Source organism: Bidens hawaiensis, unplaced genomic scaffold, assembly GCF_021521415.1.
Source record: "Bidens hawaiensis isolate Kalapana, Puna unplaced genomic scaffold, B.hawaiensis_p1.1 tig00002553_1, whole genome shotgun sequence".
NCBI lineage: Eukaryota > Viridiplantae > Streptophyta > Magnoliopsida > Asterales > Asteraceae > Bidens > Bidens hawaiensis.
The window spans coordinates 2599061-2622890 of record NW_027491139.1 but is presented as its reverse complement, the minus strand read 5'-3'; the positions used below and the strand labels follow the sequence as shown (position 1 = coordinate 2622890).

The window sequence follows — 23830 nt, the reverse complement described above, 5'->3', positions numbered from 1 at the left end:
ATCAAAAGTCATCTAAACTTCTTTATAAGGGAGAAAATGTGGAGGTCTAATTCTATTGGTTTGCAAAAAGTGTGTGGGATGGTTTAGAAATACTTGAAAAAAATGCATGGTTCAATGTTTCAAAATATTTAGTTTTCCACATAAATACAAAAATTATGAAAACAAGATAGAATCGAATGAGCAAACGTCGAATGCTTTGAAACAAATGCTGTAATCTAAGATTAATATATGTTTGTGATCTTCTTGTTCTTAATTCTACTCGTTAATTTCTTTAAGATTTAGAATGATATAGGTTTGAAGTTATTCGAAACTTCAAATATTTATGACACATGAGACACATGAATTACCATCAAATGAATTGTAAAGCCACAAGACGTTATGAAGCCACTGCAACGCTTGAAAAGGCGTATGTTCCTTACACGCAATAAAATTCTAGGAGAACAAATTGATAAAGAAAGCAAAAGTAAAAAAGGAACTCTTTCACAAAAACTTTTGTAACCAAATTCATAACGCTAGCTTGATGATTAGAAATAATCAACCACATGCAATCCATCCCTCATGATAGGTCCGGAGTAGCAAGCACATCATTTGCAAAGTCTTTTTACACAAGTTTATACTTTACAACTTTTTAATTATATAAATTTAGTGTATGGATCAAATACAAATAACTAGAGTTTTTATTATTACACTTTTTATTCTCAATAACATAATTACTTTAGTTTAAACTGTAATCACACTAGTTATTTATATACTTAGTAGGTTAATTTTATTTGTATCGGATCTAATCCATATATATATATATATATATAAGTTTTATTGAGATATGAGGACCCTATTCTTTTCAAAGGCTTAATTCAAGGCCTAGCCTTACCATACAACACTATCGGGCCGTCCTAACTTAATTCTTGCAACTCAAGGTGTGCTTTAGACTAGATACAGCAGATGCCTTTGAGGCCTTCAATTGATATATGATTAATGGTTTTATTAACTTCAAGTTAATTAAAATTCAAAGGGGCCCGGTTGACAAAGACCCAACGTCAGTGGCAGTGACTTTGAACTAAAACATCATTAGCTATTCTAAGCACTATCTTAAATCCTCTGTAGGCATTCCGACTCGCTGAGTGGTAAAGATTTTTGTCTTTAAGAGTGAAGATTAGGGTTCAAAACATGACATGAGAGTAGATTTTCTCTTGAAATAGTTTACAAGTAGACGGGGTGTGTGTAACCGTTTTTTCATTAAAAAACTTAAATGATCGATTTATAGCTACTAACAATTATTAGACAAAATCATATAAAGCATCCTTTACGTTTGTGTATGAAAAAATTTGCACATAAAAATGTTATTTCTTAGCGTTATAAAAATTTCCATTGAAATCTTCATCGCCATCTCAAAAACTCATTCCTTTTAAAAATTTATCACAATTTTTTTTAAACCACTCACATCGCATTCTCCATCTCAATTTCTAAATTATGTGTGTATTATTATTTTTCAATGCTTGAGGTACAAACCGATATGCTTGAGATAGACTCTTATACTTTGGAGATCAAGAGATGTGAATAGGGAACTATTAATATAGAGATTTACTACATAAAATCTTTATGCTTTGGAGATGGAGAAGTATAGAGGTAGGGTACAAAAAAGATCCAAATACCCTTAAGTACTACTAGCGGGTTATAGAGGAACCCCTCATATAACACTCGTGGGACATACGGATCACCCGCATAACACGGTAGAGGAAGAACGTCCTCGCACCGTACGCGGAAGCATCCAGGCACCCTCAGAAGTCATCCGTAAGATAGGACATTTGTCCACCAAAATGACTGGAAGGCAATGCCAACTGGACCGCTGTCATGAACTAACTACCCTCTAGAAGAGTATCCACGATTGTTACTTGAAGAATACGTGACTCGCCAGCCAATGAGCAAAGGACACATGGCCAGGTTGTTATAACTGTGCACATGGCCAGGGTATGGTCCAACCTATCATAAGGCGACGCGTGTCCTGGTTGTTATGCCCATGTACATGGGACATATAGCTCAACCTATCACAAAGGGACATGCGTCCAGACAGTTATCAAGATCTTCTAGAAGATGACAGCTGGCCCAATCACCTTCCTGCATCCTTCGGCTATAAATATCTTGTCAACCTGCATGAGGTATTCATTCACATTCACTTTGACTTACTTATACTCTGACTATACTTAGTCTATATACTTCAGTACTTCTCCTTTACGAACGATACTGATTCTCACACCGGAGGGTGGTTACATGAAGACCCCCCCCCCTCTTGTTCTTCTGATGGGTGGTCCATGGGACAACCCTTAAGTGGTTTAAGTCCGTTAATATTCATGTGTTTAATTGGTTTATTTTGTTGAATTGGATAACTACGTTTACTCGTTTAATGGCAGGTATGAAAAGCTAGATGATAGAATTACGAGGACGTGGGCGAAAACAGTGATGAAAACGGACTTAGAACGAGAAAGTTATGACGAAAACAAGAAATTTGTGGTGAAGACCACCGTAGCTTACGGTACCCACCGTAAGCTATGGTGAAGTTGAAGAATATTAGCTGCCGTAAGGCAGTTTGTTGACACCGTAGGCTTTTTAAAGCCACCATAAGCTACGGTGGCCACCGTAGCTTACGGTGGACGCGTGCTGCAAATTGTAACTGCCGTTTTTAATTGTTTCTTATGGACGGCTTTTGGATCTTTATCAAGAACTTATCATCTAGAGACGACCCAAGGGTGATTTTTGGAGATAATTGATCAATTGTGAGTGCGGTAATCGTTAGACGCTTGTTTTTAATTCGTATGACAATTGTAATTGAAGGAATGATAAACCGAATCATGCTCGGCTAAACTCTTTCGTGTTTTCCTTCGGATTGTAAGGTTTGCTATGTTTGTTTGGTTGATTGTTTATGAAATTTCTGAGATTTTAGTTTGATCATATTGATTAAATTATTATGGTGTTGATGTATTGATTGATAGCTTATTAGTTTATCGATTTTTTGTTCTGAACCGTCAGTTCTTGGTTCTTTAAGTAATCGAGATTTATCGGGAGGGATTTAGGGTTAGATAAACTAATTGGTTTTTGAGTGATTACCTTGCGTTTTATAATCCAAGTACTTGATCTTCAATTACCGCAATCGTTTACATAAATACGAACTTTATCTATTGTTCATCTCAGTTAAACATTAACCGTAACATTTATGGAAACCTGAAACCGAGGGAAGGCATATTTTCGCATATTGATTAAAACTCGTTTAATTGTTTTAGCTATTTTTGTTAATCAAAACCAAACAACAAAAACTTTGAATTTACTTTTTGCATTTAGTTTAATTTAGATAAATTACGTAACTACTTGGTAACACAATTCCACAAACTCCCTGTGTTCGATACCCGCTTATCGCTATCTAATAGTTGTAATCGGTTTATTTTTGAGTGAGTCTTCGACCTCACGTCACCTTCCTGTAACGAGACTCACGGTGTCTGTTTTGCAGGTTCCGATCATTGGACTTCGGGAAGTTGTGCTATACTGTGTTAGTAGTTATCGTATTTTACCCTGTGGACTCATTGGATCCAGGACCCATACCCGGAGATCGGATCCGTGTTTCTTCAAGAAGGAAATTCAGATAAAAAAAGTAAAAATAAAAGAAATGTCTAAAATTTGGAGAGACTCTAATGCGGTGCCAAAGTCTTTTGTCGGTAATCCTGTTTTGCGGAATGTAGTGACAGTTTTATTCATTCACTCAATTTGCAACCCGTCGCAAAACAAGTTATGACCGGTTTATGATCGGTTTGCGACTGTTTGTATTGCAACGTGTTTATGACCTTTTGGTCCTTTGTGACGGATTATATAACCGATACAAATCCAATTTGTCTTGGTCCATTAAATCAATGACTTGATCTGCAATTTAGTTATGGTACATGATTAATAATAAGCTTACATATGAGTTCATTAGGAATAAAGATTTTAACCCATGAAAGTATATATATTGTTTACTTTCTTGCTTTGATAGATGATTAAGTTTGCTATAATTAATGCATAAAGGTTATTTTACAATCGGATAATATTTTTATTCAAAACCTTGTTTGTGGTAATACACATCACAAAACTCCGAGACAAAATAAGTTTATATATAGTTAATGAGAAGGGGGTGCTTGTGTTCTGCCTGCAGTCAGTTACCCTTTCGGTGTCTTGACAGACATTATGTATCCTAAACAGAAAGAAAACATTAAACATAGTTTGAAGTTTGTGAGAGAGAATCTTTTATAAATATTAAATGTAGTGGGATTTGGGATGCTATATCTTTTGTATCAACTCACTAGTGCTGCATGAACATCTCAATAATGAAATTCATCCTCGTATTTTACTTAGACGATTCTTTACATAACTTAGTATTTATTTGATTACTTTAGCAACTATATATGGTTTACAAAATTGAGGCTGATTTTATTCCTATAAATATTAAACTCCAATGTATACCTACTTTCTTTTTTCGAACGATATATGATGACTTTCACAGTTAAGCTATCTCACTACGCAAACACGTCGCGCCCCGCCACCCCACTTAGGCCAACTATGTTGACATGATCGGGATCCACGTTGGCATCCGAGTTTGGCTTGGCGTTCCCGGTAAAACCCAATTGACTCACCCCGCCCGAAGGCACGACAAGTTTTAATGCTCTGGTAAAATCCGGTCAGAATCAGGATTCGAACCCGGGACATCCGGGTCATCCATCATATACCTACTTAACAGACAAGATTTTAATTCACTTCATACTTTAGCATTTCATTTATAACCATTAATGTCCTTTTTTTTTCCGAATCTTAGTGTCACAAATTATTAGGTAATTATTTAAGACTCAACACTGATAATGGCATAAACATTGAGAGGTTGTATAACAATCAATGAACTCTCATTTAACTTATTACTAATTAGGCCCATACAACCATTTAGGAACAAGGGATTTTGTTTTTGTGTATTTTTTAACTAGTTTTTGAATCTGTGTATTACACGGGATTTGTCAAATAATAAAAATAAAAAGATCCACTATTTAAAAAAAATGGACAGAATTATAGGTAAAAAGAAGATAAAATATATAGTATAAACAATAAGAAGTCTAAAATCTCAAATTTACAAATTTGAATTTTTTATATACAACATTTGCAAAAATTGTTTTGACAAATTACCCATGGATAACTATGATAAATGAGATGAGAGATTAGAGAATTAAAAGAGAAATTATAACTCATTTCTCGAAATTGTTTTGTCTCATGACCCATGGATATGTAGGATAATTAAGACGAGAAATTAAAGAATTAGAAATGAAATTTTAACCCATTTGCCAAAATTATTTTGGCCCATGACCAATGGATAGTTGAGATGAATAGAATGATAAATTAGAGAATTAGAAAGGAAATTATAACCCATTTGTCAATATGGTTTTGCTTCATAACCCATGGATAGGTAGGATGAATGAGAAGATAGATTAGGTTTAGAATGAATGTAGAATTGCCACATCATCCTCATTATTTTATTTTATTAGTATAGTTAGATAGATTAGATTGGAAACATAAATACCTTCAAAGTGAGCCACTTCTAAATTTAACTTGCAACATGTGTGTACCCAACCTATATGGTATCATCGGGCTACAAGCCCTTTGGTGTTTAGTTGACTTGACTTGACATAAATAATTAGATCCATAACAAGTTTTTTTTAAGTTATTAATCCATGAATTATTTATTTTATGAAAAGATTCATTTAAATAGTTATATTTAATTTTAAATAAAACAATAATCAAATTTTAAGAAATTTGGTGGTCAATTTTAGCCCAATTAACCATAGTATAACTATTATTGATTTTAGGAGGAAAAAAGGAATAACTAGTATATAACTATTATTGATCAAGAGCAATGATTCCAATCGTTTGCACAAAATTAACCCATGCAGTGAAGAACTAATAATAAATAACAAGTGCTCACAGTTGATCTTTTCGTTCATTATCATGCTCACGAATTAAGGTATCTTAATTTTTTTAATGGCCTATCTAGTTTTCGAAAATTATGTGAGTTTTATGTATATTTACTCATAGAAAATACTTAATGGAAAACAAATTACATATATGTAATAACTAGTTTGTGGTCTGATTATGTTCACAAATTACATATATGTAATCACAAATTACATATAACCGATATGATTACATACATGTTCAAACGTGTAAAAATCAGTTCCAACACACTTTAATTTCTTTTGCATTTAGTATAACAATACAACTTGCTCAAATCAAAGATAAAAAATTATCTATTTTATGGTGTAAGTTCATAAAAAAAATAAGAATAACGCATGAAAAAGTATTAGCATTTACAATACTAAAAATGAGAAACTTGACCAAAGTTATAAATAACGTTTCTTCTCATTTCTATTAATTTTGACACATGGCAAAATTTCAATCCGTTGCCTATCAGTTTTTACATGGGCGAAAATAGTAAACAAGAGAGAAATACTATTTAAAAGAAAACTTATATATTTTTCAATTTGTAAAGCTATTATATGGGACTCTTTTTATATGGTGCATTCTACATATTGTCATTAATTTAAAAGCTAGAAAATTAATTTCAACAATTAAGAAATTAATACGATTCTACTGTTAAATGAAAATTCAATAAATCTTCAGAATCAAATTGAGACGCTTTGTCACATGCCTAGTAGGCTAGTACCACCCTACCATTGATTTGTGTATGATTTAATTCGTTAATTAAGTTCTTTGTCACTTATCATGATAACATTTGGCCTCTCTTACCAACAATATTCTCTACATTTCTCCCAAAGATTCTCAAGAATTTATTTTTGGTTTCTCCGGTGAAGACTTCCAAGATGTTACCCCTCCTGCATTAGAATGCGCTTAGCTATTGGGTTCTTCTTTCATCCGTTAACATTTAACAAAAAACATGTTGGTTATATCTGAGGCATGACATTTCTTAATTATGAACCTGATATCTCTTGTAGACGGAACAAGTTAGATTTGGCTAACGTCTTAAAAACATGCATGTGTGGTTTTGACAGAGGTGTGACTGTGTCACTTTCATTTTCTCTTCTCTTGGCTAATGATGGCGGATAAGCATGATAACTATTTGTTTTCCTCGCATGTGAAGATATACAGGTCCTGCTTCGTTCACTGTATTTCCTGAACGTCATGTTGCCAAGATCATAGGTTACCTATTGACCATATTTTCTCGCAATTATAATATGAAGCTTCCACACCTCAGTACTCACCTTGACGGCTTTGATGCTCCAACTCCATTGAAAGTTTATTCATGTTGACAAGGGTCTTTGATATCAGGTCTCACAATCGTCATATTGTCAATAATTAAATGAGATTTTGCTAAGAAAATCTTCAATATCAATTTGGATATATTATCGGTTTTTTTTTATCACCAATTAATCCGTGTACGATTTCATTAGTTGTGGTATTAATCCATCGTCAAATTTGATTTGATATATGTACGTATATATGTATATATGATATATAAAATACGTAGTTTAGACGTTTAAAAGAACAAGACAATGTATGTATGCGGTGTGCAAAGCAAGGCATGCTGTGCTAAAGATGATGATGAATTAGTAGATCGACAAGATTGCATTTGTAATAAGCACGTAAATAATTCCTACTTGTGAAAAAATAACATAATCTTTCAGACATAGCAGATTCGTATATTAAATGATTAGTACGTCTTCAACTTAATCACGTACTTGGAGTGGATATATATCTGTAAAACAATTCAGGTACCGTCGATCTTGAAAACATGTACACTACATATATATAAATATAATTAATTAATATTCATCTTCCAATCGAGATGGCTAGAACCACGTATGATTAAGTCATGTCTACACGTGTGGGGGCACAGAGATTAAAGGTTAAATCAGGGATTTCCAATTGAAATAATAAATATTTATTTATTATTAATTTATAATAATAATAATACTAGAAAACAATATATCGCTGGTGAGGTCATGAGGTGGTGCACCATTACCAGTTTAAACATCCCACTTCTCCCACACCCAACCAATAACATCCAGAATATATGAGACCTAGCAAAAGAAACTTGTAGTGGGAACATCTTTGGCCACAATTAAGTCGTTGGAAACTTAAATTAATAAGGGTGCGTTCATGGGAAATTCATAAAAATGTAGGTAATTTAAGAAACCATTTATTTTACATACAAAAAAGTTTATTAAAAGTCATTTTTACATGTAAAAAAAAATCATTTTTACATAAAGAATAAGTTGTTTCTTTTACATAAGGCTTTTTTCTGATTTTTATATATAAACACGTGTAAAAGTCATTATAATAAAAAATAATAATTAAAATCAATTAAAAAAATAAATTAAAAAAATAGTTTTTTATTTTGTTAAAACGCCTTCTAGATGTGTTTAATATGCAAAAACTTCAAAAAAAATCTATGTGAAAATGGTTCCTCATTTTTTTAAAGTTCTTGATGAATCTCCTTAAATTATATATATATATACACACACTATGTTATACACACATATGATAAGGCCAAGAATAAAATGATCTACAATTTTTTATAGCTTGCCTTGGTACACTAACTGAAGTTCCTTAATTAGAGCCATAACAAAACTGACTCCTTGCAAAATGGCAACCTTTTAAGTCTAGAATTTGTTGTTTAATTCCAATCAACTTGTTGTATGATCAACAGGATACATTCAGGCTAAGAAGATGCATAATGGTCCCAGTTTGTAAAGATTCTTTGGATCATCAACAGGCCAATGAATAGGAGAATAATTAATTATATTATCCCCTTAATAATTTGACCACAAATGATTTGAGATCCAGATTCAAAATAGCATATTCTTCTGGTTATACTTTGATACCTGACTCTTTTCCAGACTATAAGTGTATACCTCATTTGGCAAACAGTCTTCCCAATCCTTCACTAGGTGTCTAAAGTCTAAACTAACAATATGTAGTTAGAATACTACATATACCAGTATGGTTAAGATACCAAACAAATTTGGAAAAAATTATTCTATAAAAGCAGTTGACTTGCTTGAGATAAATAGCTTTACAAACCCAAATCCAATAGCTTATACCCATATGCACTGTGACATTCTGTCCATGAGATCAACACGCACCGACCCCTTCTTCCTCCGCCAATGAAAGAAAGCAACATGTTATAAGATTGATCACCAAAATTCTCTTATCTTGATAAGGAACAACAACTTAAAAAGTAAAAATATTCTCTTATTACAAGCTAGGAATCATGTGTTAGGATCATGTCACTATTGTTACTTACTGCTTAAGTGCTACTTGATGCAAGCATTGCTTTTTCTTGAGAATAATTGTTCACACTTACTGGACTATATGTTCTTCATACACGGATAATGACTTGTGCAATCAAATGCATTGTATTTTCCAAGGATTGATGGTTTGTTTTCTTCTCCAACCACTATGGAACATCACACTTGAGAATACTTATATTAGTCCTGAACAATTGTACATAGTCTGCAATGTGCATATATACATAGTGCACATAACATGGTGAAATCTTTATGGAGACCGTTCTATTCATAATAAAAACAGAAAAAGGAAGGTAGGCCAAGGGTACAAGTTGTTCAAGTTAGTGTGATAGTAAAAATTCCAAATTTCCTTTTTAAATCATATCCAGATGAACTTGAAGAGATCAATTGGATAAAAAAAAACTAGAAACAAGCCAAGATCGAGCACGATGATTTGGAGCTAACACCTAGCTATCGACTCTTCTCTCTCTTATTAAAACTGGTTACACATATGGACTCTCAATATTTAACGTTAACTCTTAACTAATTAAATAAACTATAAACAAATCCTACATTGGAGTAAATCTTTGGTTTATCTACTTGATATATATTTATCATTAATTAACGTGACCAGATTGAGTTATCCTCTAACATCTGTTTCTTCACAACTTATGATCTAGACATATGTATAGCCTATTTGCAGCCGTTACTGATTTCTCCAAAATGTGAGGCAATAAATGGATTAAAATCCCAACTTTCTGAGTGAAAATTCATTTTTTGGAGCCAATGTAGTTATATAGACAGATTAAATGTGTGCATTATCATATTAAAAAGGAGGAGAATAAAATGAGTGTTACTTTTTAAGTGGGGAACAGAGGATGCATTGGTGTTGTAAGACTAATAAGGAAAGTTGAAAGCCACTCACTCAAGACAATTCTAGTGGACGCCTTCCTAAAAACGTTGAGGGTGAAACAACCATAGAACCAAAGAAGCGAAAGACGTAAATAATATAAAAGCCAGTTAAAACAAATCCATAAGTTTCCCCTTGTGGATATGTTACCAAGTTCACCTCAGTTGCAAACAATGAAGTTGAATCTTTAATATTCTTTCCAGCTAGTGCCTAGTGACTTATTTCCAACATCTTGCATATGACATACACTTGTTTTGGTTCAATGGTCAAGTAGTTCTTTTGGTGTAGAAATAAAGGCATAGTAGAGGTACCATTGTACCAAGTAGCTGGTGTTAATGATAGCTATGTATGTAACCTCAAATCAATGGTGAAGGGTATTTTTCATCATCATTTTCCCATTACAAGAATGCACAGTGTGAAACACAATATTCAAACTATTACAATCTTACGTCATAGACCACTAGAATCGTATGTGAATACTAACCCAGGGGCAAGAAAACGTTGCTGAAACATTAACCCCTAATTCCAGATATTTAATTTCACAATTAATAATTAATCCAACTTACCAAATGAACTTACTTTTATCATAATGGCAAAAGAGTAACAATTGGTAGGCAACTATAGATTTATTGGATGCCAGCAAATGTGGCCATATATCATAATGAACCTTTTATACAAGAAAATTTGAAGTCTACTTTTTCTTGTTTTGGGTTCCTGGGCTAATTAGGGAATGCTGGCCCATTTTGAAGTACAGCTAGCATCAAGAAAGGCAAGTAGCCCATTCTAAAACTAGTTAACAGAACAGTCACTCAGATGGCAGGATTTGAATCTTATGACATTATGAATAGACATGCACAAACCGATTAACCAGTTATTCAAAAACCGGTTAATATAATAACCCATTATGGTTAACGGTCAACTAATTAACCGTTTAGACCGGTTAATTAATAGGGTCGGTTGCTACCTGGTTTTCAAGCACAAAAACCCTACCCGATATCCATACAACAAAATCACGTGTTCCATCAATACTCACTACTAGAAAAATGGCCTTTAATGACGCGCATCGCATGTCATTAAAGGGGTAGATGACACGTATATCCGTGTCAAGGAAGGCCTTGTCAAGAAAAGTTCATGGCACGTATTCGTGTGTCATCTTTTTATGACACACTTATGACACGTATTTTTGTGTCATCTCTTTATGACATGCATTGCGTGTCATGGTTTTAGGGTTTAAAAAAAATATATTATTTATAGAATTATTTATTTTCCTATCATTGATAATTTTCATGACACAAAAAAATATTCATATAAAGGTAAATAATGCATTTCATACAATATTTAATAAATTACTAATATTACATACATCATTCAAAGTTAACTAATATCAATAAATAATTTTAACAAAAAACAAACGGTGGCACAAAAGTCAACCAATCTTCACTAATTTTCTTCAATCCCGGTATTCTTCACTTTCATACTTCTTTTGTTCTAATATTTTCATTTGCCTGAATAAGAAATGTATACCTGGAAGCAATGAACTCCATTGAAAAAATTGAGATAAGAATCTAAAGACTTAGACAAGAGAATTTAACAATCATATGCTCAATAGTAAAGAACAATGAGGGGAATATTTTGTTTCTACAAATATCATAGCTGACACATGTTGATAATTAAATATGCAGTTGTCTTTGATTCGTGAAAGAGTAAACAAAGTGCATAAAAAAACGTAACATTTAATTAATTACCTGCAATCGTGTTGAATACAGTTGACTATAGGTCAACTGTTATAACAAGTATACAAGCATCCATGTCAAGTTGTTTCCAATTCCATGAGGCCTGTGTTTATTTCTTCAGCTATTAATGTTACGGATGTTAGTGATTATCAATATAGGATAAACCCAACATATATTAGAATGTCATCAATAACAAAAAAAATATATATATATTCACTAATTATATGACAAAATATAAGTATATATATAAAAATAAGTTTAACGAAAGTTACAAAACAAAATTATAAAAAGATAAGACAAAATTAAAGTGGCAAACAATTATCAATTTGATTATAAGTACTTGATTGAATACATAGTACACATGGAAAAGTATTTGTACTTAGCACTTAGCACTCGTATGTTGGCCACTTCATTACCAAAATATTATACTTTCAACTAATTAGTGTAATGCAATTTTCATTAACATAATACTGTGCATTTTAATCTATCAGCCAAAAAACAGTGTTTTAAGTTTGTAGTAAAAGAATGTTACCTTAATATATTTTCTAGTCCCGCCATATTGACGGCATGTGACCTGGATTTTAAATGCACCATTTTGACTATTTATCATAAATGACACAAAACAACAATTTACAATTTCAGCAATAAAATCTATTTTCTAATTAGAATAAGTAGTTATTAAATTTATATAAATGATAACTATGCCTGCTCCTTTGCATAGTTTACAAGTTTTAGACTTGGTTCCATGAGGAACACCAAATTCACCTGCTTCACAAGGCAACTCTAGGAATTGAAAACCACATTTGATATTAAAGAGTGGTTTGATAAAAATCATAGGCAACAACAACTACAATGAAAGAAACCAATTTTGGCACAAAGCTTGCCAATCCGTGTGCTTCTTGTACAATTTCATCACTTTATCAAAAAAAATTTAGAAACTTTGATCAAAATTCTTGTGAAATGTGACAAGACTCGAGCTCAACTAGGATATGTAAAACTAATACATAGAAGCCTAAAATTGGTAAAACTTAAAAACACACAGGGCTCGACGGACCTAAACAAACTTCCCCTATAAGGCTCGAGCTCGATAACTAAACAAGCTTTATTTGAGGCTCGAGCTCGGCTTGAGCTTAAAAAACTCAGCTCGTTTCAAGCTTTTTATCGATCTGAGCTCAAGTAGCTCGCGAGCGGCTCGGCTCGCTTGCACCCCTAGTCCCCTAGCTACAATCATGACCTTATTATGACTGCACATAAATAGGCATTTTTTCAAAAATGCCAACCAGAAGTCCAGAACTAGTAGCTTCTGTGCAAAGTTCAGAGAAATAGTTAATGACTACTAGTACAAAACGTACACTTTCAAATATATATGCACCATATGTATAGCCCAATACATCTAAGAAGCTAAATTGACCTAAAATATAAAGCATTTAACTAATACTAAAATCATAGTATATGAAGTTAGTCAACTATAAATAAATTAACCAAATCATCATCTATACTTTATTACCTTCCTAATGAAAGCAGATGAGCCATCAAGGCGAGCAATACCTACAGCAACATTAACATTTCCTCAAAACAGACCACAAGTGAGGACTCATTGGTTTCATGTTATCCCTGAACACTTGCAAGCACTTTTCCTGAAAGAAATTGCATAATAATCACAATTAGAAGAAGCTAATGAGCTAATTAAATAAAAAAGTTAAAGAAGCTCAAGTGGTGAATTGATATTAAGAACGATTTAAGAAACAAATTTAGATAACTACCAAACGTGTATAAATCAAGAAATATAACTCAAAAACTTGTTTACAACCTATACCATAACACGGTATATATAGACTAACCTAGACTACAACTAGGATTACTAAATTAATTAGGATTAAACCAACTTGTTATAATCCAATCATGTTCATTTGTGTTTGTACATGTCAATGTTTTATATATGCAAGTTGTAATATTTAATTGGAAAATAATATTAATTTAACAGCTAACAAACCTTTGTTTCAGCTCCAATATTTTTTCCAAAGGTTTTATCTCAACTTCATTAATTTTTGAAGATGGACAGACCCACATTCTAACCTTATCTTTAACCACTCTGATTTTCTTCAATGAATGTGATAACAGAATCAGAATGTGCATCACTGCCATCAAAAGCACAGGCCCAAAAAGCATAATCTTTCACGTCCCATGAAACCGAACTCTAATTCCAACTGCCAGCCAAATTTTTATAAAACTAGCAACATACTTATGATTTCTCCCCAAAATCCACAATAATAAACCAAAAAAGACACAGCAAAACAGAAAAAAATCAGTTTCTGTGTTTTGTATAAGTGGAAATCATTACTACAACACCATATAGCAATTTTAATGTATTCCCCACTTTCTGTAACTACCCTAATTTTAACCAAATTTCACACAAAATTCCAGCAGGCTCGTAAGATCACTCATTCCCCAACTTACGTTGCAAATTCAAAACTTAAAATGACAAAAATGCAGTAGTTCCTAACTTCAAGCTTCAAATAGAAAAAATAAGATCTAGAATTTGAAAACTAGAGCAAAAACCATTGAAATAACAAATCATATTGTTACGGTTCTACGCAGTTACACCTAGGGTTTCCAATTTCACTTTATGCATCTTATTAATACACAAATTTCCAAATTCTCAACAAATTGCAACATATATTGAAATATAAACTCAAATGGTTGCAATAACCACAAAATTATACATGTTCGTGCTTTTAATTCGTAATCAATCAAAGAAGCTAGGTCTGTGTTTGTGAAAAATCCCCGTAGAAGCTCTGCGTGAAGGGAATCGATGTGTGTTTGTGAAGAAATAGGCTCCATGTGAAGGAATCAGTTGAAGCAGTTGGATCGATGGAAGAAATCACCGGTGTTTATAAAGAAATCGTCATTACCCTAGCTCTGAAAGGAATGTCTTATTAGGGAGCGAGGTTTATAAAGTGATACAGTGAGGATGACATGCAAATTCCTAAATAAAAAAAGCGTATTCCTTTTTTTTAAAAAATTTATCTTTCCTTCAAATTTTATAAAAGATGACATTTTTTATGACACACGTATTTTTGTGCGTCATAAAATCAGTGTATGTCATTGTTGGCGTGTCATTAAAGGTATATTTTCTAGTAGTGATTGGACAAAGAAAAACCAAATATGGTCTCGTTGTCTCACCTTCACAACTCCATAAGGCCGATATGGGACTTATCTGTGAATGAATAAATCAATAAACCTCTCCACTTTCATGCATTCTCTCAATAATCACGTCATTCCCGATCATGGCGATGATGACACATATATTTTATATTCTATAGAAAATTTTAGAAAATTAAATGGATATTTTTTGATGGTATGTGATAACTAAAACAAACAATAAAGACCAAAGAGTAATTGACCCAATGTTATCTAGTGACTAGTGCTCCATTTCTTTAGAGATTGAGCGTTTAATCACACGGTAAGTAGGTAGGTTTGATGGATTTAGAAGTAGATATTAGCCGTTAAAGAAAAACAAACAATAAAGATTTAATGAATAATGCTCCAACCACAAACGCGTAAGTAATAAACATGCTTTAAATGTAAAGGAAAAAAAATACTTGAAAGTAGGCATTAAATATCGTGGCCAACTTCCACATGGTAAAGATAGAACTAGACAAAATTGGCATGTGCATGTACCCTCTACCTACATGCATACATGTATAACATTAACTTTCATCCAAAAAATACAACCACAAAATATGTGATTACTTTGTACACATTATGTTAACTACATATATTTTAAGTCGTGTAGATAAAAAAAACTGTGGAAATAACACATATTTGTTAACTGATGCACTATATATGTTGATAGAAGATATTGAGTATGTTAACTTCCCTATGTCCTTATATAGTTTTGATAGAAGATATAGATTTATATATACACACACGTACATACACACAGAACCCATATATATACTTAATAATATTACCGTCTAGGATATATAAAAAAACTAGATAACTGTAGGGTGATTATACTGTATGTAACTACACACTAGCATTTGATGAGTGGCTTCAAACCACCACAGCACCACATACTTAAGATCAAAATCATTTTCGTATGTATTTTAATTGCAATTCATGCCATCAGTTCCTTCAATCCTCAGTGTGTAAATTATGATACATACACCGTTATGGCACATCCGGTATGCATACTTGATAGTTGTAACTGTATCTTTTTTTAACTAAAAGATTTACTTTTAATCAGGGGTATGCGTTTACAGCCATCATTGCCGTCACATTATGTTATATATACACTTCATAGTAGCCAAATGTAATAATAATGAGGAATCTCCAATTTGACATATGAACATGGAAAAAGAAAGGGTTTGTTGGTTGTTGACAACATTTAATGCGCTCTAAATGGAAGTTTGATCACAACTGTGTTTGTGAAACTAATTAAGATGAGAAGATAAAGTAAAATAGTAGGAAAGGCAGGTTCTCAGTTGTTATATAAACCTTAGCTGGGATCATGTAAATGAAAGCCATAACATTCCTGACACATATATATAGTAAACTACATTACTACAATAATAGTGAAGTCAAGGCCATAGGTTTCCTTCAATATGAAACAGCACGGGTCAATAAGAATCAGTGTCTTGTTTTTTCTATGTTTTCATGTCCTTCTTGTGAGTGTAGTGTTCGCAAATAATGTAGTTGATGCAAGTCACAATGACGATGAGAAACTCTTAATCGCTGGTGGAAAGGGTGGAGGCTTTGGTAGTGGCGGTGGAGGTGGTATTGGTGGTGGCGGCGGAGTTGGTGGTGGGGCTGGATTTGGAGGTGGATTCGGTGGTGGCAGTGGAGTTGGTGGTGGAGTTGGATCTGGTGGAGGTTTTGGGGGTGGTGGAGGCCTTGGGGGTGGGCATGACATAGGTGGAGGGATTGGAAAAGGTGGGGGGTTTGGTGGCGGGATTGGTAAGGGTGGTGGAGTAGGTGGAGGTATCGGCAATGGTGCAGGATTTGGTGGTGGCATTGGAAAGGGTGGTGGGGTAGGTGGAGGATCGGGTGGTGGATTAGGTGGAGGAATAAGCAAAGGTGGGGGGTTTGGTGGTGGGATTGGCAAGGGTGGTGGCGTGGGTGGAGGAGCAGGTGGTGGTTTCGGCAAAGGTGGTGGACTAGGTGGTGGGATTGGCAAGGGTGGTGGAATAGGTGGAGGGATAGGCAAGGGTGGCGGTCTAGGTGGAGGGATGGGTAAAGGCGGGGGATTTGGTGGTGGGATTGGCAAGGGCAGTGGAGTAGGTGGGGGAGCGGGTGGTGGGATCGGAAAAGGTGGTGGGATAGGGGGAGGGATTGGTAAAGGGGGAGGATTTGGTGGTGGGATTGGCAAGGGAGGTGGAGTAGGTGGGGGAGCAGGTGGTGGAATCGGAAAAGGTGGTGGAATAGGCGGAGGGATTGGTAAAGGAGGAGGATTTGGCGGTGGGATTGGCAAGGGCGGTGGAGTAGGAGGGGGAGCGGGTGGTGGAATCGGAAAAGGTGGTGGAATAGATGGAGGGATTGGTAAAGGTGGGGGGTTTGGTGGTGGAATTGGCAAGGGTGGTGGCGTGGGTGGAGGAATTGGAAAGGGTGGTGGATTTGGTGGGGGAGCAGGTGGAGGAATTGGAAAGGGTGGTGGACTAGGTGGAGGGATTGGAAAGGGTGGTGGACTAGGCGGAGGGATTGGTAAAGGTGGGGGATATGGTGGTGGAATTGGCAAGGGTGGTGGAGTAGGTGGAGGGATTGGAAAGGGTGGTGGACTAGGTGGAGGTATTGGTAAAGGTGGGGGATTTGGTGGTGGGGCAGGTGGTGGGATTGGTAAGGGTGGTGGAATCGGCAAGGGCGGAGGATTCGGTGGAGGGGTTGGTAAGGGCGGAGGATTTGGTAAGGGAGGCGGATTTGGTGGTGGAATCGGCAAGGGTGGTGGTTTAGGAGGTGGAGGTGGTGGTGGAGGAGGAGGCGGTGGTGGATTTGGCACTGGTATTGGTGGCGGAGCTGGAGGAGGTTTTGGAAAAGGTGGTGGCATTGGGGGCGGATTTGGTGGAGGGGGTGGTGGGGGAGGAGGTGGGGGTGGTGGATTTGGCACTGGCATTGGCAGTGGAGTTGGAGGAGGTTTTGGCAAAGGTGGTGGCATCGGGAGCGGATTTGGTGGAGGTGGTGGATTTGGTGGTGGTGGTGGAGGAAAAAATTGATTTACGAATTATAACTAGTGCATGAAACACTATTATCATCTTATAGTATTGCTATGTAAGATTGTTATCACCAAATGGGAATAGGTTATGTGTTTTGTTCTGATCATTATAATTATATTTGTATTTTGATGATGATAGTCTTAATTCCTTGATTATATGCCATCTTAAAGTGAACCACCACATGATGTTTTGATTCCGCTATAACCATTTTATTTTCTGTATGGTCACCATATGCTTCCCACCGCATATATGATAATTGATACACACAAACCGTGATTATATTTTTCAAATTACACGTAAAAGGTATTTGGCATGATGATACATCAATGTATATCCAAACAACGGTTTGTATGACATGGTACATATGTATTAACCGTGTTAACTTGAATTAATGGATTTCACATGAAGTATGTCATTTCTTCAAAATTTGTAGATCATGACCACACATAAAAGAGAGTAATTCGTCCTAATTCATGAAAACAAATAATGTGGTTTAAACGACTTTATAAACAGGGCAAAAAAAAGATATATATCATGATATAGTTGATATGAAAAATGATATGTATTTGTGCTACATGTTATAATGAAACATCAAACATATAATTTTGTATTTCAACGTTAACAAAGAATTTGTTTTGTTTAATCAATTTTGAAAATAGTTTATACAGTCAAGTTGTTTGAAGATCAAATCGGTTCGGTCCAAAGGGGTATGGGCTCAAGCCCAATGAAATCAAGTAATTTTGTTTTTTTGCTATGGATTCTATTAAGTCTGTGTCTGTCAGAAACCGGAAAGTGCAGCAGAAAATGTGTATATACACGAGATCATATATATATATATATATATGTGAAAATAAAATCATAAAATGCTAAAGATTAACTATGGACATACGCGTCACTCACCATTACTTATCTTTAACCTTCTTTTTATTTTCTAAATTTATTAATATCAATTTTAATAATAATAATAATTATTATTATTATTATTATAAATGAGTAAACGTTATTCATCGTTGTCAGGTAGTCGAAGCGTGTAACTAGGCCGTCCCGTGAGTCAACAAAACTAAGTAAGGGCTTTAGGCTACCTCAAATTCAAAATAAATAAATAAATATAGGTTAATAGGTATACTATAATAAGCAGAGAAAATTTAAAAGTTTTTTTCTTTTCATTTTAACCCTTGAAAATACTAAATGATTATTTTTTTAATACTATTACTTAAAGTAACATCTTGATGTAACTAATTGCATCGCGAGTGACATATATAACGTTTTTGTCTTTTTAACAACTATACTTTAGTTTCAAATCCATTAATCTGCTTATAATAGGATTTGAACTCTTGGCCTTCAATAAAGAAAGCACATAGAAGGTTAATTCCTACTAGATCAAGAGGCATCGTCATTTTGAAGCAAATGATTTTTTCTTCTTTATTTTAAGTAAATTATATGCTTATGTGGAAAGATAATTGCATATCATAAAATAACTTTTGTATAAAATCTATATAAGGGCTCATTGAATTCTATAGCTCAAATGGAAAATTACCTTGCCTCCTTCAACCTCAACCTTCCGAGTCTAATAAAAGGGAAGATCAAACTTTTGGCAACATATAAATAAGTTTTGTGTAAAATCTATAAAAGGGCACTTGAAAGCAGGGAGCTCTCGGTCTGCTTGAGTTTGCCAAACCAACACATTTTTGGCAAGAACCCAGATCGGTGGAAGTGGACCAATGATCCTTCGGGCAAGTTTTTGGTAGCCTCTATGAAGTCCTTGTTGTTCTATGCCTCCAAATGTGACACACCGTTTCGTTATAAAATTCTGCCCATTCATGCATACTCGATTAGTGAGCTTCTAAAGATCCACGGAAATAGTAATCTTGGTCAAAGTAAGAAAAAAACGTTACACATGGTCATACTCAAGGCATGCTTGTGCATTTGGAAAACAAGGAATGGTGTTATGTTCTTTAATCAACCTGTTAGCTTTTCTAAAACTGTGGAAAGCATAAATCGTTGCGATACCTTTGGATCAAAAACCATTCACCTAGGAAAAGTCTCGTATAGAAAGATTAGTGTAATGTCCTTTTGTAATTCTTGTCGGTTTGTTGTTTGTTTTCCTAGAGTCTCACTAGTTGTTGAGTTAATGAAGGTTGTCATTCCAAAAAAACAAAAAATTAGAAAATAAAATATGTTAAAATTAAATGAATACAATATATATGGTCAGCGTTAATGTGTAAGGAACATTGATTGCCGGGTAGACTACATGTTAAGCTGTCAACTTGAAACCAATTTGCTTACTTATGAAAAATAAACTAAGTCGTACATTTATTGAAGAAAGTCCGATTGATTACAAGCGGAACTGTATAGGTAAAAGACCAAAAGGTGTATAAAGTATAGGATCTTGATTATGGGTTCATTTATACGGCTAATCTCTCCAACTCGCTAACGTAGTTAGTTCTATTCTGTAAAGGTAGTGTAAAATGATTAAAACACCCTTATCCATCTTCATTTTCAGAATTTAGAAAACCTAAAATGCTTTTCATGGTTTCATAATAAACAAATTATAACTGTCAGCTTAATATTCATCTTCATAAACAAATACACCAACCTCAGGACCTTATTTGAGTATTCAATCTATGATCTTGATTCACAGTGCCTTTATAGCTATAAAATGACTAATTTGAAAGTTTATATTGTTTTTCAGTATTTGTTGAACTCCAACGGATTATCTAGCTTTAAATATTCTAAACTGCATTTTCCACTTTTATAATTTTTGTGAACCGTGTAATAATTAATCTGAATAGCGTTCTCATTAAGAATTTTTTTCAACAACCATTTTGATCGTTGACAGTCTACTAATCCATCAAATCATCTCCATTCCACCCTTAGAGGAAACCCACCATAGGTGAAAAAAAAACCTCTCCTATCAATTTCTACTTTTATAGAGTTTAAACTTTTTGTTGCAAATTTTGACAGGCACTTTCGTATGTGAAGTTTTCGTGATTGAAAGCGAATTCTCTAGTGGTGGATTCATCTTGTTGAAAGATATATACATAAACTTTCATGTTTGGCATGATAATAAATATGTTATCATAGGTTTCAGGATTTCCTGGATCCAAGCCAGTTTCTTATGGATTTAAGATATATAATTCAAGAATGTCTTCGATCAACTTAAACGGAAACAACAAAAGTAGGGTCAACTTAATTACATAGCTGGTCCATGTCCATCACAGTCGTTGATTGAAATATCATCATAAATGGATTGAAATATCATCATAAATGAATTTGACTCCACACGATCCTAAATTCAACCTCCAATAGTAGGCCCCACCCACCACCACAAAAATGAGAAATCTAGGATGGACTTGTGAATTAACAACGACAGACTAGATCTGTCATAAAACTAGAGCCGGTCGGACTTGTGAATTACTAGTTTACTGGTTCCGGCTGTCTAGAAGTGTGTGAATTACTAGTTTACTGGTTCCGGCTGTCTAGAAGTGTAAGAGATTTTATAAGGTTTCACTCGGCTCAGCTAACTTACACCCTTAGTTCCATCGTAATTCGCAACAATACCCATTAAAGAAATACCTTGTAATTATTTGCCAGCTTGAATTTCAGAAAATAATAATAAAGCTTTATTTGCTTATATTTTGAATGTTGCTTTCATGACTATATCTGATAGTTACATAAACAATATTCTACGTTATATAATCATAAACAACAATAAACTAAATAACTTTCGTGGGTTATAATTTACAAGCAACCTTGATAAAGATGGATAGTGAATGATCCATTTATTAAGAACCCTTGAGGTGTACACTTACAGTTTATAATAGGCCCAAAGTAATATTCAAAGTCTTCTGAAAACGATCAAAATAAAAATGTGAACGAATTGTTCACACTTGACATGATTGGAAGCAGGACAGTAATTAACAAGTTTTCTGGCTATTCAAACCACAGTTAATTTATTATGCATGTGATTCATGTGGACCGTAGGTTAACAACCAATTCATGCCGTAAATGCTTAGAAGTTAAAACAACCTACCGACTCATGCTAATTCAATGTTTTCTGTTGGGAAAATTCGTGATAAAACACTTGGATAATTTGGGAGACTGGGAGTCATGAGTAAACTTTTGGATAAAATGTTTCGGTGGTTCTCCCGAAATTTCAATCGGATAAGCCTTAGTAATTTAATTGACAACAGCATCATACGGATCTGTGTGAGAATTTTGAACCCAAGAGCCTGATCAAACAAGCTAGCGTGCACCCCATATCTCCTGACTTGTACGCTTGATGTATATTATGACTTGTTGGATGTATATTATGATTTAGATTGGTCGACAAATATATCCAATTACATTAAATACCTAACATTTGTTGTATACTTTTTATCTAATGTAAACTTTAAATTAGCTCCTTATTCACCTGCATGAATTTTCCCTTGCTAATGTAATGTAATTAATGGTCATGGGGAAATAAAGGTTACTTACGTTAGTAATTTAGAAATTAAGAATTATACATTTATCTTTAGTCAACAAAGATGGATTACCATTTTGGTTATTACAATATATTCTTTGATGGAAATAAATTTTTGGCCGGATATGATCGTGTGATATCCATAAGAAATTACGTACCCGGTTTCCAATTTAACTTTCAAAGTTGATATAAATAAAAAGCAAAAACAATCTAGCTTGTTGACATACATCAATTGCTTATTGGATTCTTAGGAAGACTTAAGACAAACTTGTTAATCCAAAGTCAGTCACGTAATTTGAAAAATAATCACCTTAATTAGTCGTTGTCATCCAGAAGGAAGACGAGTCATATTGTCAACATGAACTTTTTATTTAAAGTCCTAATTTTACTCGAAAAGTCTTCTTTACATCCAAATTACAGTTTCAGTCCATGCTCGTGCTAGTATAGAGTGATCTTAAATTTTTGTTTTTCCTCTCATTCACGTTATGTTTCTTTGAAAAGTTCATATACAATAAAATCCAACAATGGGAGTATGGGTATTCTTATTTGCAAAACTATGAGAGATTAAACCTACAAGAGAGAAAGAAACATAGTGTGAATGAGAAGAAAATCGAAAGGTCGTCGCCTAACAATAGCCACTAAAGGTCCTAAATGTTGTCGCTCTAGACGCCGTTGCTATAGATCAACCTATGGCATTAGTTTCTAAACATAATGATTGATCAATTGCTAATAATATGGGATTAATTTTATGTGACTTATGTTAATGACTGATGATCAGTCGTTAATATTATGACACCTTAGTGCTAGATTTAGTCACAAATAATGCTTATGCCAGATCATGAGGCTGGTTTTGGATGGAAATTTATACGCTATTGAACTTCAATCTGAAATACATCTAGTCTATATTCTATAATGAAAACTATCTCAAATGTATGGGTGATTGATTTGAATTATTTTAAAAATATTTGTTTAAAAGAAAGAGCCTATATATAAACTAGAATAATTAATGAAGAAATGTGAAAGTATAAATATGCTAATTCAAAAGATTCATATGAATCTTGTTATTTATTGGTTTTAAATGTAACATTTATATATATATTTTTTTTCTTTAAAATGTACCTTTTCCTTCAACTATTATTTATTGGTTTTAGTTTTGTAAGATTGCGACTATATTATTGTATATTAAAAGAATATATATCTTATAT

The 23830-nt window shown here is 33.9% G+C and overlaps 1 protein-coding gene across 1 annotated transcript; it reads left to right on the top strand.

Moving 5' to 3' along the window:
- The first annotated feature begins 16487 nt into the window (after positions 1-16487).
- Positions 16488-18160, top strand: LOC143620289 (uncharacterized). The gene has a single exon (XM_077091993.1). It carries the CDS (start codon positions 16559-16561, stop codon positions 18158-18160), a length of 1602 nt encoding a protein of 533 aa, XP_076948108.1. The 5' UTR covers positions 16488-16558.
- The last annotated feature ends 5670 nt before the right edge of the window (positions 18161-23830 follow it).